Source organism: Danio rerio, chromosome 19 (genome assembly GCF_052040795.2).
Source record: "Danio rerio strain M-AB ecotype USA chromosome 19, GRCz13ab, whole genome shotgun sequence".
Taxonomy (NCBI): domain Eukaryota; kingdom Metazoa; phylum Chordata; class Actinopteri; order Cypriniformes; family Danionidae; genus Danio; species Danio rerio.
Genome location: NC_141039.2, coordinates 35648056 through 35663408, shown reverse-complemented (window position 1 = coordinate 35663408; position 15353 = coordinate 35648056). Strand labels below are relative to the sequence as shown.

The 15353-nt window shown below is 37.1% G+C and overlaps 1 protein-coding gene across 1 annotated transcript in view; it reads right to left on the bottom strand.

Moving 5' to 3' along the window:
* Nucleotides 1–4210: 4210 nt before the first annotated feature.
* Nucleotides 4211–15353, bottom strand: part of triqk (triple QxxK/R motif containing) — a 47163-nt gene continuing 36020 nt past the window's right edge. Inside the window, exon 4 of the mRNA NM_001127256.3 lies at nucleotides 4211–4867. Within this exon, the coding sequence (NP_001120728.2) occupies nucleotides 4760–4867 (108 nt within the window). The 3' untranslated portion in view covers nucleotides 4211–4759. The remainder of the gene's footprint in view (nucleotides 4868–15353) is intronic.

The window sequence follows — 15353 nt, the reverse complement described above, 5'->3', positions numbered from 1 at the left end:
AAGCATCTTGAAAATATATATGTAAAATATTATTTACTGTCATCATGGCAAAGATAAAATAAATCAGTAATTAGAAATGAGTTATTAAAACTATTATATTTGGAAATGCGATGAAAAAATCTTTTCACCGTTAAACAGAAATTGGGGAAGAAAAAAAAACAGGGGGTCTAATAATTCTGACTTCAACTGCGTGTATATATATATATATATATATATATATATATATATACACACACACACACACACACACACACACACACACACACACACACACACACACACACACACACACTAAATTATTATTATTATTATTCATATTAAATTCATATTTGTCCAAGTGTTTACATACTTTAAATAATACTAAGTTGTTTCTTCACACAAGTATATAAAAATCTTATAAATAAATTCCAGTGTACTCATTAATCTTAAATCGGTTTAAAGGGATAGTTCACCCAAAAATGAATATGAACATTGTTTACTCTACCTCACGTGGCTCTAATCTCCTTTTCTGTGAAACACAAAAGAAGATTTGTTGATGAAAACAAGTAACCATTGATTTCCATACCATAGGAAAAACAAATACTGTGGCAGTCAGCAGCATTTTTCAAAATATCTTTTGTGTGTAACAGAACAATAAAGGGTGAGTAAATGATGACAGAATTCCTTTTTTTGTTGTTGTTGAACTATCCCTTTAAGTCTTTAAGCCTTCAATTTTAAAGTGTGCAACTGTTTAACTTCAAGTCGAACGGCACAAAGCAAAGACAGAGGTCCTATTTATAAGCTCAACATTGTTCCACGGATTTGAAAATGAAAACAATAAGCTTTTATCAGAAACAGCGTGTTTTGACAATGTTTATTATTTTACCTCAAGTACGACAGAAACAAGAGAAGAAGAAAAAACAAGCAAAACAGTCAACAAGGAACACGAGACTCTTTGTTTTGGTTCGCTTTGCTCTCACTACGAAAGAATTTGGAAAAGCGCTCGAGTCGAAATCAAAGACAGACTACAAAAATGTTTTGTTCAATAGGGTATCAATCCTTGAATTAATGATAACAGTCAGACGTCCCAGGAAAATAAGGGCTGAGCGGCGAAGAGCTTGTCCTGAGTTAGACACATATACCTCATGCAGGGAAAGATAAAACAACTCTCACGGCCTGGAATGAAATAAGTCGTTGCTGCGCGTTTGTACCAGATCCAACGCTCTATACAAAGAGAATGTAAATGAACTTTGAATGTCATCAGCTTCAGCCTTTCATTTTCCACCCTTCGACTCTCTCTTTTCTCCCATGACAAACACACACACACACACACACACAGGCCCAGCAGTGTGTAAAAGAAGCACTGGATGTCAGGGACCAATTGTTTTATCTTTAGCTATACATCAAAAGATGCACGCTAGTTAAAAGTAACAGCATCTGATTGATTACGCTTCAATGTCTCTCTAGAGGTCACCCGCACACGCATACATAAGCAAAAGGTAATGCTTGGTGTCTTCGCCGGCGCCCCTTTGACTTTCAATAAGCAACATTTGTGGCGTTTGATATGCTAATGAGCGTTGACAGAGTGAAAGATTGTCAGAATTACACACAAAAACAAGATCACAAATCGCCTCTGATCTCCAGCATTGAGATGTCTAGCTTCGGTATGGAACGCAACATACCTTTAGTGTCTGGATGGTTTACTTAACTAAATATTTAAAAAAAGGGGGGAAAACAAGACATTACGTAATCGATTTTGATAAAAAAAAAAATCAAATTTAAAATAGATGGAAATGTTTAATGGGATTATAAGTTAAAATTAAAGCTGCAAGCAGCAATGAAAGGGACCTCGCACCCAGGCTCAACGCCGCCGGGTTGCCTCAGGATGACAGAGAATAATAAACAATAATAATTTAGGCCGATATACAGTATATATTTTAAAAAATCTGAGAAAATTACTGATTTATGCCAAACTTCCTTCTGTCATCAGTTGGCGCTATGACAGTGACTCAATATTAGCTTGTAGATGTCTTCAGAACAGGAATCTCATCGAACATGTGAAGTTTCAGGCAGATCAGACAATGTTTAGCTGAGTTATAAGTATTTCCTCCTCTATGGAGAAACACAGTCTGCCAAGGACACGCCCTTCGACAAAAAGTCTAGATCTTCACAATTTAGCATAACAAAGGGAACTTAACTACGGGAACATGGATTGGATGTGATAAAATTTGTAGGAGGAGTTTGTTACATTGTAAAACATGTCATTTCCTGTTGCCAGCAGGTGGCGCTATAACTGTAGCTGGATATTGGCATGTAAACGTGTTTAGGTCAGGACTGTTATCAAAAGTGTGAATTGTGAGGCAGATCGGATAATGCATGCCTGAGTTATAACGACTTTCTGTTTTGTGGCAAATCATCAAAGTTTGAGAGTCCGCCACGAACACACCCTTCGACGAAAACTGTAGATCTTCTCAATGTAACATCGCCAAGGCCTTTAGATGACAATTCCTATATTTGATGTTCGTTAAAATACAATGCCTGGAAATGGCAAAAACTGTGCTTTTTCGGCACAGGAAGTTAAAAAAATCTGATGTTTTTGTAAGTTTTGACATGTTTGACACGTGGCCAATTTTTGTATGTGTGCGCGATTCGTAAGCTCGGGGGTTAGTCCGTCAAAAGTGCAAAGGTGGTGCTGTCGAGTCCCATATCAAATAACCATTTACAGCACGTCTGGCGTGAGCAAAGTTTCATGAGTTTTCAAGCATGTTTAGACCCTCAAAATTCCCTCGATTACGGGCGAAATTATAATAATAATAGTAAAACGGAGCAATTCCAATAGGGCCTATGCACCGTTTTGGTGCTCGGTCCCTAATTAACTTGTATTTATTGCTTTTATTGCTTATGTGGTATAAGGCAGCCAAAACCTTAACGTTGTCAAGCGTAAGTTTTAAATACTCTAGCTGACCCTCCTGCAAGGGTTTTGTGTGATGTACTTAATTACATTAATTAATTTAGTCATCTGTTACTTAGTTACGTTAATCCATTGCATTCTAAAGTTCCCATGGTGACGCGTCAAGTTGATCACGCAACACACCAGGCCCCATGATCTATGTATATGTCGAATTTTCTTCTTTTTTTCCTTTTCTGTAAATATTGACAAATATTTTAATTATATTGGAAAATTTCAGATATTCCCATTCTCAAATATGTGATGGAACATATATTTTTCCTTTTAAACAGGAGTAATGGGTGCTGCCAGAGTTGCTAGATGGGATACAGCTGCAATCGGGAGTTAAAGAGAAGTATTTATATTATAAATTAAATTATGCATTAATAGTATTTTATTAGCTAAATGGGATACAGCTGAGGATACTCACGTTAATATAGCATCATTTTTGTGGCACTGTACAACAAACAATATTTTTACATTACCAGGAAGGTTGGGTTTAGGGTTTAAAAATAATTATTATTGCCATATCCAAAAACATCCGTGTGTATTTTACAAACCTTAAATGGTATGTTTTGCTTAAAGTTATGTGAATTTGAATGTCTGTAACCTAAAATCAGTGTTATTTGTTTGAAAGCACAGATAAATTGTGATTTATGACCAGCGCTACGCACCTCTTTCTGTGCCTTAGCGAACACATTCAGATTTAATTTTTTATCAGTTGATGATGTGCGTTCTGAATGTCAAATCACGCTGGTGTGATCATACACTTCAGGGACCGGTCACAGCTGATCACACCGTTGTGATCATACTCATAAAAGGGTTAAAGGGATAGTTCACCCAAAAATTAAAATGTCTCCACTATTTGCTTGCTCAAGTAGTTCCAAACTTGTATGTGTTTCTGTTAAAAACAAAACAGCATAGTTTAAAGAGAGCCAAAAACCTGTAACCACTGACGTTCATTGTAGGAGAAACAAATACTATGAAAGTTAATGTTTATAGATTTCTTAAAAATATCTTTAATTGTGTTTAATAGAAGAAATTATAACAAGTTTGGAACAAGCAAAGGATGAGTAAATGATAAAATTGACAGTGAACTATCCCTTTGAAAACTAAATCTATCAATTTTTTAGGTTATACAATACAATCTGTAGATTGACTTTAAGTTTTTATAGTGAGGAAAATCAAAATAATGTGACATTTACACTCTCTTCTGTTACATGATGCAGATATTTTTTTTCAGATATTAAAAATATTTCCAAAATAATGTAAATGTGTCATGCAAAAATAATAATAATAATAATAATAAAATAAATTGATTAATTTGAGCTTTAGTCTTGATTTGCCACATCTTCAAAGCATGGATGGTAGAAAATATATGAAGTTGTTTTTCAATAAAAATCTTGTTTTTATTGTATCAAAAACAACATCCTTGAAATCCTGCTATAAATAGCTCTTTTCATATTTCATGCAGAAAGCATCTCGAAAGGCATGAGAGAGAGTTAAAGATGAGAGAAAAAAAAAATTTCTGGATAAACTAAAAGGTTCAAGTAGAAAGCGAGTTGGTTCTTCAAATCTCAAAGCTGCAGGGCATGTGGAGCTTTATTAATAATCGAAAAGGTTATTCTGTATAAACACTGCGAAAATAAGGTAGCTTCATGCTTCTGTGCACTTTTAAGACTCGTCTTCTTTCCTTTCATGCACATTTTGCTGGTATAAAAGGCATGGAAGGAACAAAGATGAGAAATGTGTGATACTATGAAACTGCTGGCACTTCATGAGTGGGTCCAGACACCCAGAATCCTCTGAGAGGGCGAATGTGAGAAAAGTCCTTCAATCCATGTCCACGTCGAGATCCAGCTCTGTGCTCAGGTTGAGGTAGAAAAACGCATAGACGCCCAGCAGGAAGAGCAGAACAGCCACAATCACCAATATGATGTCCTGTAATCAGACAAAAACAAAAACGGTTTCTAAATAACAGAGAGGAACTATCAGTAAATGAGTAAAACGACATTGTAAAAAAGATCTGTTAATGAATCGTTTCCATGTTTTGTGATTCGCAAGAGTTTTCTGTTTATTTATGGTTGTGAATTGCACTGTGGGACCCCGATCTCTGAAAATTCAGCTCTACAATTTAACAAAGTGACTTATTGAAATTTTAGTAGTTTAAAATAATATAATGGATAAGACATAAATTTATAGAGAAATACGTCTGTAAAATAACAGAAAATGTACTGGCAGTTTATTACTAGATCTATGTACCATAATATACAACACCAATCCAGATAATATATCATTTTAAAGTATCAAAAATGTTAGTAAAAGCAATTCAATTCATAATGCAATTCAAAAGGATACTGTAAATAAACGGGTGAAAATAAAAACATGATTCACAAAATACCGTAAACTGCTAATTTACGAATATTTTATACAGTGTGATATTAAATTAAATAATAAACTTCAAAACTGTAATGGAGACATTAAAATAACTACTTTATACTTGGAACTACAGTATACAACTATTGATTGTCAAATCAATACTTTTAAAACAATATTAATGCCTAAATAGTGCTTGAACTGATTCTTCCTTTTTGATGGCTATAATAAAAGAAATGTTCAAATCACACCGGTGTGATCGTACTCGTGAAAGATTTTAAGTGACAGTTCACGCAAAATAAAAATTTCTTTACTATCTGCTTGCTCACAAGGTTCCAAACTTTTATGTGTTTCTGTTAAAATCAAAACAACATAGTTTGACGAGAGCTGTAAGCCTGTAACTATTGACTTCCATTGTAGGAAAAACAAATACTATGAAAGTCATTGTTTCCAGATTTCTTTAAAATATCTTCATTTCAAGAATTCACACTTAGCTGATGATTGATTATAAAGCTTGTTTGGCATAACAAGAGAGAGCCCTGAGCTCATAAGTTTCTCGAGCCCGGGGCTACCTCCCATTTGCAAGGCGAGAGGGGAGTTTGAGCTCAGGTAGTTTTCGAGAACTCCCCTGCTGTAGTAGCTGATTAACAAATAGTGACTGCAGATAAATACTTACTAGGAGCATGTCAATGGTGCCGATTTGGATTAGTCAATTTACTTAAGTTGCATGTTTTTGGACGGTGGGAGACTAAAAACAGCTTTTTTCTTAAAAATAGAAAGTAAATACAAAATAACAACAACTCTACACAGTAAATTTACAATAAGATCCAACTAAAATCAACCTAAATAATTTCACACAAAGTAACAGTGTCAGTACTAATAACAGCAAAATGTTCTGTATTCATTAGCTCAGGGTGTTTTCACATTTGTAGATCGCTTCATTTAATCCGGACCAAGGGCAATAAATGTACATTTTATATTTGAAAAAATTTCACACCACACTGATTACTTTGGTCTGAACCAGTTGAAAAGAACCAAAATGCAGTCATGTGATAAAATCCACATCACTCATTGGCTAGATGTTGTTGAACATATTTTCTAAACTGCTTTTTGATTGGTCAGAAATCACGTGCGAGAAAATGCCAATGGAACTCCAGCAAGTAAACAAACTGGCAGACACAAAATGTCACTTTTGACTATGGAGGGATGACTGCCCTGACTGATTGTATCCCTGCTCATGGTATACATATAGTATATATGGTATATATAGTTTGCATTCATCACTTTAGACAAACAAACATTTCGAGAATGAAATGTAGCTGCGGCTGGAAAACAATGTTTTAATGCACTGCGAACAGCAAAGGTGCATCACTAGTCATTTCAGGAGGCGGTATAAAATAATTAACCTAAACTGTGACATGGTCATCTTCCGGAAATATTACCAATGATCCATCAGGTAATGTTTTTTCCTCTCTCTCTCTATCTCTCTCTCTCTGTGTTGGTAAAGCGCTGTTAACAAATATTTTCCTCCACATTCCGTAAAGCACAGCACATTGGTCTACGGCAGCTGAATTAGTTAAAAAAAGGCACAGTACTTTTTGCGGTTGGGTCTGTTCTAGTTAAGATCATATTATCACCACAAACTAACCGCTCCAGGGTTTGCTTGAAAGCATACTGAGACCACCTCTTGATGGAGGTCTCGGTACACTTTTTTGGTGCTCACTCGAGTACAATTGCTATATTCACACCTGCCCAAACGAAAACGAACTCTAGTGCGATTCAACCGAACTAAATAAGGCAGGTGTGAAAGCACCCTTAGGCTCAGTGGAAACACAAGTCTCAGCCTACATTTTTGCAAAACAAAAAATACATTGCTCCAACTACGTTTTGTTGCACATTAAAGATGACAAATCTACTTGAGAGTGTTGTGTACATTTCTGTTAATCTGAAATACATTACTTAGGGTGTGTTTAGATCAGGGGTCACCAATCTCGGCTCTAAAGGGCCGGTGTCCCTGCAGGATTTAGCAGCAACTTGCCTCAACACACCCGCCTGAGTGTTTCAAGTATACCTAGAGAGACCTTGATTAGCTCATTTAGGTGTGTTTGATTAGGGTTGGAGCTAAAATCTGCAGGACAACTGCCCTCCAGGAAAAAGAAGCCACAGGTTGCTGTACAGATCCTCTATATAGTGAATTTTAAAATGCAGACTATTCAATTTTTCATGTAAAGAAACACCCAAGTTTCACCCACGCATCAGATATCAATCAACAGCTCAGGTATTCAAGCCTCTTTAAATAAAGCACTGATTTCTGTGTTCTAATTTGGACTAAGCACACACCGATTATAAAGATACCATTTCAGCACCCAATCCTGGTATTAACAATAATTTCTGTGGGCCAATCAGTCTGTCGAGATGCATTACTGTTTCCATCTGGTATTAACAATACAGTGTGTTTTGATTTCGTTGTGACCCTTCCCATTAACTTCATCAGGCCCTTTATCACTTTCATAGGTGCACTCAGTGTGAAGATTACTATTAAATGAACAAACCTATGTTACATGGCCTAAAATTGAACACGAAAGAAAGCAAATGAAACAAGCAAATGAAACGAGAGTTGATGGCAACCATTATTCTGATCAAAATTTGCAATTTAGGAAGGGCATCCATTGTGTAAACCATTTGATGGATGAGTTGGCGGTTCATTTCGCTGTGGCAAACCCTGATAAATACAGGACTAAGCCGAAGGAAAATGATGAATAAATGAATTTGCAATATATGAACCTTTCTCCAAAATGTTGCATAACAATCATGTTTTAAGTTGGTAAATAGATAGTAGATTGTCTTTTGTGGCTTTCTTCAAGCATTTAAACTATGAAAGAAAGCAGACCAAGCTGAAACACTGTCCAATTGTGTCACACTGCAAGTAAACTATTAAACTTTTTGTTTAACAGTATACTTCAAAGGAAAAATCAATGCATTGTAAAGAGCAACTAACTTGGAGAAACTTTAACTTTAGAAACCTTTTTAGTCTACAAATAAAGCAACCTACTGTGTACAGCAAAATTTTAATTGATTATACAGCCCTTTTCCCGGGAAAAAAAAAAAAGCTGAACCATCATTTTTCCACCGTGTTTATGCTGCATTATTAAAAATGCATATTTAATACTGTTTTTAAATACAAAAAAGCTGCAATGCCATTCCCAAGCAGTTTGAGAATGAAACACTCTCTATTTGATTTCATGATCACAGACCCAGGACTGATCATAACCATTCATAGATACACAATTCTCAGAACAAACATTGAGCAGAAGTATAAGTGGTTTTTGGGCTCTTTATCTTCCTCTCGCTGTGCTACAAACAGGGTTTGTCAGACTCAGCAGGCTCAGAGAAAGCTAATCTCCCAGAAATGTCTTCGTTCTAATTAAGAGTTGTTGGGAGCTTAATGCCCGAGCTAAATTGATGATGGCTGAAGGAGTGGTATTCAAGCATGAATTAGATTTAAAGCAGTCATTTATTACCTTTTGTGTTAAATTACAATCCTCATCAACCTCGGTTTCATTAGAAGCACTCAAGTATTTAGGAAAGCAATTGTTCTTCATCTTGATAACTCGTTATCAAACTTTCTAATCAAAACTTGTGTGCTTGTGGGACTTTTATGCCTCTTCGTAATTCATGTCTAGAAAAAGTAAAATAAAAAATAACAAGAATATACTACTATCGGTAAAGACAAAGAAAAGAAAGAAAGAAAGAAATACATTTTTATACTTTTATATTGCATCACATGTTAATATAATATGCAAAGTATTTTAAACAATATAAAAAAACAAAATAAATATCCCATAAATGCTACAAATCATATTACAAATCAAAAGGGCATGCAAACTTTTCAACAGAATCAGTTGTTTTATTTCAGGTTGACAATTTGTCTTGCAATATTATAAGTAATATATTAAATTTAAGTTATGCAGAGTTTTCTGTGCATAAATAAAAACATAAATAAAGGTAAACATAAATGAAAGTATATTTGTAATATGAGTAATAAAGCTAACTGCATATTTAAAAGGTCTGCAAAGATTAAATGCATGTTAAACCAAACTACTGTCTCCTAAAATGAAGAACCGCTTCAGAACTGCCGAAAAAAAAAAAAAAAAAAAATTGGTAATTCCAGCATTTCTTACATTACCAATGTATTTAATTTTGTTACAATTTGCATAATACAGCCTACGGTTTCATTGGCTGCCCATGAAAAATGGCTATACTTCAACCATTATACACTGTTGTTGTTTTAGCTGAGACCAAGCGGAGTTTGTTTCAATGGCCCCATCATACACCCGGGCACAATAAGGCGCAAGACGTGTTTCCAAGGCGTTGCTATTTTCAGACCAACGCAACATTAATTTTCCCATCTTCTGTCACATTGTTTAAATAGCAAATTTATTTGCGCCACTTTGTGGACTCATGGGTGTTCTGGTCTTGAAAAGAGGTGTGTTAAGGCATATTGTTGGCGCGTTGCTATTTTGGGGAACTAAAATACACTGTTCAAGTCAAGCGCAGAACACGTCAGTTGGGCGTCTCGCTTATACGTTGCTTAAAATAGGCAGGATGTAGAGCAGTACAGAAATATCTTTACAAATGAAAAAGCCTTAAAGGATTAAAATATTACAAAAATGATTATTTTCTACATAAATATAAAAAACAGTACCTCCATGCCTTCTTCATCTCGGGGGGCTTTTTTTAGTTTATTTACGACAACTTATTATTATTTTTGTTAGTATTATTTATTATATGCATATTTATATTTGTTTTATTAAAAACATGCTTAGATTTGTCCACCTAGATTTGGACCATTTGGGGCATAGAATGTGTGTTTGGATATCTCCATTTGCTGGGAATATTAAAACAGAATTTAGAAATAGTTTTGAAACAAATCTTTGCGCTTAACAAACAAAATGAATTATGTAGGCTAATAGATGTCTTTAGTGAGTGCGTCCAACACGTTTCCTTATCCACGAAAGAGAGAAAGTGAAAGTAAAGGCCAAATGGAGGAGGCTGATTCTTTATCCTTGCTGCAGATGCTTTGTTGAACTGTTTTCTTACTAGTGAAGCGTTCAGTTTTTACACTTACAAAAGCCTCCATGTAAATAGCAAATGCACCATGGCGCGACACAACTGACACGTAAAGGCAAAGGTAAATGAGACTCTGATTGGTTTACGCTCAAAACACACCCATAACTCATTAAAAGAATAAGCTCAACCCTGTTAGACCATGTTCCGTCCTTAAAACTGCAAAAGTGGATTCGGACACGTCCTTAATGCTTGTGCGCCCTGCGGTTTAGACTTTGCACCTAGATCGTTAAAATTGTGTGTGGTTTTGTTGAGTTTTCTGCACTGAACATCCTCTGCTTGTAATAGTTGCCCAGCTCGATTAGTATCTAACTAATAAGGATGCTAAGGACTAAACCCTCTAGTGTCAGAAGCTATTTGCCTCTTGAGGTCTTACCATCTTGACACCTTTCTAAACCTCAATAACATTCCAGTCATGGTGCCAATGAAACCCCAAAGGGTCTACTGCATCCCTGAGAGATTCAAAGCACAGCAGTCTCTACCATCAGTTATTACTGTAGTCCCTGAGACCAGGGGAATGAGATTTACCTGCACAGCTTTTTGTGACTGTTTAGATTTAATTTTCTAAACTACACTTTACTTGCAGCGTCCAAATAGGTTTTAAATTGCATCTCGAGTAAAAGGACATACTAACAAGAGCACTAAAAAGCAAAGATTGTAGTATTAGATGATAGTGCACCTCGAGGACAGGAAGTGAGATTTACTTGCACAGCTCATGCAAGTTAGTCTCCATAACATTTAACCCTCTAAACCACACTTCCACTTGGATCACGTTGCCAATATAAGCAAAGAGGTTCTACTTGCCCCTTTCTGAAAGGGATTTGAGCCCGCTTGCCTAGTATGGGTGGCAGTAACACTAACTAGATCGCTGAATAATGCAGTTTCTAAAATCGGTTACTAGTGTCCATCTTTATACAAGGTGAGAGGAGTTTACCTGAACAGTTCTTAACCGCCCACCCCTTCACCCTTAAAACAACATGCAGACAGTTTTCCTTTTGAGGTCAGGGCAATAAACTAGCTGGTTTCTGTTACACTCGTGTTAGTCTGTCTTTTTCTCCTTATCCCGAGGATCACATAATCCTGGATTCGTCGTGTATCCAGAGCAGATGGGTTGGACTTGCACGTTCTCCATGACGGATGCTCATTGCAGGTTAGGAATTTTCAAAACTAAAACAAAACTTTCAAAACTAACAAGGACACTAATGACTGCAGTATAATCACAAGACCACGGCATCCTCTTATAGTTGTCTCAAACTGTGTCTTTCCAAGACAGATGCATAGAAAGAAGAACAGACACAAAGACGGAGAAAGTGAAATAATAATCACACACTTCCATCTTTTCCCCCTCCTGTGTTCATTCACACATAAACACACGCACACACACACAAACACATACACATCAAACAGAGAGCAGCATGCAAATCCACCCCGAGCAGCAGAGATAAGCCACCCAGCAAACAGGAGGCTAATAATAATTCGAGCAGATAAATTGTAAAGGGCTATTAAAAGGCTCTGCGACGGCCATGACTATCTGTGTACAAGCGGCGGCGGCAGTCATCAGTGTGTATGTCCTCATTAGCACTCGCTGCCCGCTGCATTTATCTTGTTCCAGCCAGACTGCAAACAGCTTAAGCCTCTCTTAATTGGAAAACTTTTAAATTTCATGCACTTTAGTTTCAAACATTACCAGAGGCTCACGCTGATTCCCGTTCTTTATTTAACTGCTTTGTGTCGGAGCCTAAGTGTCATCGCATCCAAAGGGAATTGTTTTGCGTTTGTCTCTCGTGAGACGTGTGGCAAATGTTTTTAAATGCTCAGTAAAGGCTATGGAATAAACGAAGGGCAGAATAGTTCACGTGTGTAATTTTTTTACAACATAAACATGAATATTAAGATTAACAAGATGATGATATTTAAAAGGGTAGGGTCGAAAAATATAGAACTAACAACAGGGCTTGACATTAACACCCGCCAGCCAGCGCCACGAACCCCTTTGGCTGGTTGAAAATCATTTTTAAATTGTAGTTTTCTTAAAAGCAGTGTTTGACAATAAGGATGGCTCAATATTCGTGCACATGTGATCTTAGATTCTAGAAGGAGCACGACTGACAAAAATAATTGTGTTATTTAGTTAGAGCAAAAGAAACCAGGGACCTCATGTATCAACAGCGTGTATGCACAAAAACTTTGCATACGTCAGATTTCACGCTCATGTTTGTATTTGCTAACGATGAAATAATTGTGAGAATGTGCGTTTGTCCGCGCCAACTTTATGCCTGGCGTACATATATTTCTTGTGTGTGTTTGTTTTATTTCCATTGGCAAATCCAAGAGGCAATTATGTTAAATTGCACACTAAAGAGTATCACGTGAAAAACATTGCTATTAATTTATAATTGATAAAATGGGTTAATTGACACAAATAATTAATATAATATTGAACATATAAAAGCATTTGCAAATGTATACAACCCTTAGTCTATGGCAATGGCAGTGTTGGCCTTCCTAGAGGACATTGTCAGTGGTCGAATGCAAAGGCTGTCAGGTGGCTGGGTGTGCGATGGGTGGCTTCTTGGTGAGTGATTTATTTAAAGATATTATTCCAGCTAAGTTGTAGAGCTGGCGATTGAGCAACTGAAATGCCGGTGGCGCTGCCTTGATAAGAGTGGAGGGGTACTGCTTTACTGCCCTACCAAAAGTGTTCCTCTAATACATCTGTGTTTCCCACAGACACGGATACTACAGAAATTAAAGAGTCGCCCACAATTGAGGCAACTCTCTCTTCAAAGCATGTTTAGCATCCCCTGTTCCCCCACCTGTTCGGACCACACTTTGACGGCGCGCCGCTGTTCTCCTCTTAACCTGCATCTTTACATCGAACCTTTTTTTTCCAAAGTGTGATGTTCAGACCCCACTGCGTTAATCGCGTCAGCTAAACTCTCCCACTCTATTTTTTTTTTCTTTTGTTATTAATCCCGGAGGTTACACTTGCAAATATCACAATTTTTCTCTGGTCCATCTCCGATAGGAGCACCCCTAGTTCACATTCTGTGAAGTTTCTCTTTTTGCTTGCTTTTGCCATTGCTTTTTCGTTTGGTTTTGCCAAAGTGGAGTCATTACCATATTTACACAGGGGAGGGGGTAGGGAGGGGTTTTGCACTTGTGTATGTGCATTCAGTTTAATGTTAATTCAGATGTACAAAGAGAATATGTGTGGGATTTGTGTGGGATTTTGTGTGGGATCTGTTTTTGTTTTTTACTCAGTATGCACATTTACAGCTTTGTCCATACGCAATGTTTTAATATTAATTTAACACAAGTCTTTGTACATGGGGCCCCAAGTGAATAACGAAGGAGAGAATAATCACTCACGTTAAAATGTGAATTTCTTGTGTTAAGCAACCATGCAAAGAAATGCAACTGGTGAAATCAGTTCTCTTTCAAATAGACTAAGCAAAAAGTTATGCTCATGCACCCACAGTTTTGCTGCTTTTAAGAGCTTCAGATTTGTCAATAAGCAGCACTGGTTGCTTTCACTTTAAACATTCGTTGAACGGATTATTAATTGGCCCAACGTTAACTGTGTGCGTGTGATCATCCTTTCATTATCACACATGCAGTTTTTTATCTGCTTTGTTTTGCTTACAGTTATTTTTGCCGGTTTCAAACTGCAAGGTGCCCACCATATGGGCCTTTGGAAGTAGGATCGCAACAAACCTGGTATGCTGCTCTTTTTCCTCTTTTTGCATCTACTCGCTGTTCATGTTCCTTTGCTGCTTGTTTTCCACTTTTTCTCCACTCGCTCAACGACTTCGTCCACTGCATTCTTTAGTGTGAAAAGAACTTAAAATATCATCAAATTTCTTGTCCATATTGGCGCTAAGAGCATTGATGGCAAGCATGAGATCGTTGTTGCTAACTCAAGAAGCAGCCATTAGAATCACCTTTGCTCACTTTCATTACTTTTGTTTCTTCCTCATCAGCTCCTCAGCTACTTTGTCTCCCTTTTTAACTTTGTTTGTCATTGTTCAACATACTGAAGTGCAATATTATTCATTCAATCATTCAATTTCTTTTTAGCTTAGTTCCTTTATTATTCAGAACTGATAATAAAACTCATAAACTGCCAACTTATTCAGCACATGTTATTACGAAGCAGATCCAGCCGCAACCCAGCACTGGGAAACATCTATACACTCTTGCATTCACACACACACACACACACACACACACACTACAGCCAATTTAGTTTATTCAATTCAACTATAGCGCATGTCTTTGGGCTGTGGGGGAAATTGGAACAATTGGAGGAAACCCAAGCCAACGCAGGGAGAACATGCAAACTCCACACAGAAATGCCTACTGACCCAGCTGGGGCTTGAACCTGTTACCTTCTTGCTGTGAGGCGACAGCGCTACCCACTGCACCACTGTGTCGCCCATGCAATATTATTTCCACATATAAATTGATCCAAGTGAGAAAATTTGGTCAGATAGAGCTAAAGAAAGTGCGTCTATTCCATTTCACATCCCCGAAAGTTTGGAGGTGAACATTTTTGAATAACTTGGTAGAGTGGGACCCAAATCAGTGACCCAAAAATTCATTCCTGAAACGGCAAGTAAAAAGCCATGAATACAGATGTTGTCTCATATTCTTTCATGAGAAAAAGACACACAGTAAGTTCAGAGGAGGCTGTGTGAAAATGAAATTGTCAGATGAGGATCTCCGAGTGGAGAGCGGAGACCTTGTTGTCTTGAGGAAGCTAATAATTCAGCGGCCTACGCTTCAGTCTCTCCCACATTCTGATGGAAAACACTGGAAGATTCCCAACAGCATCATGTGGCTCTCAGCAGCAGCTGCGGCAGGACGGGAGTGAGATCCCATTCATCTGGCGACAGTCCAGTCTCGAACACACACCCAATAG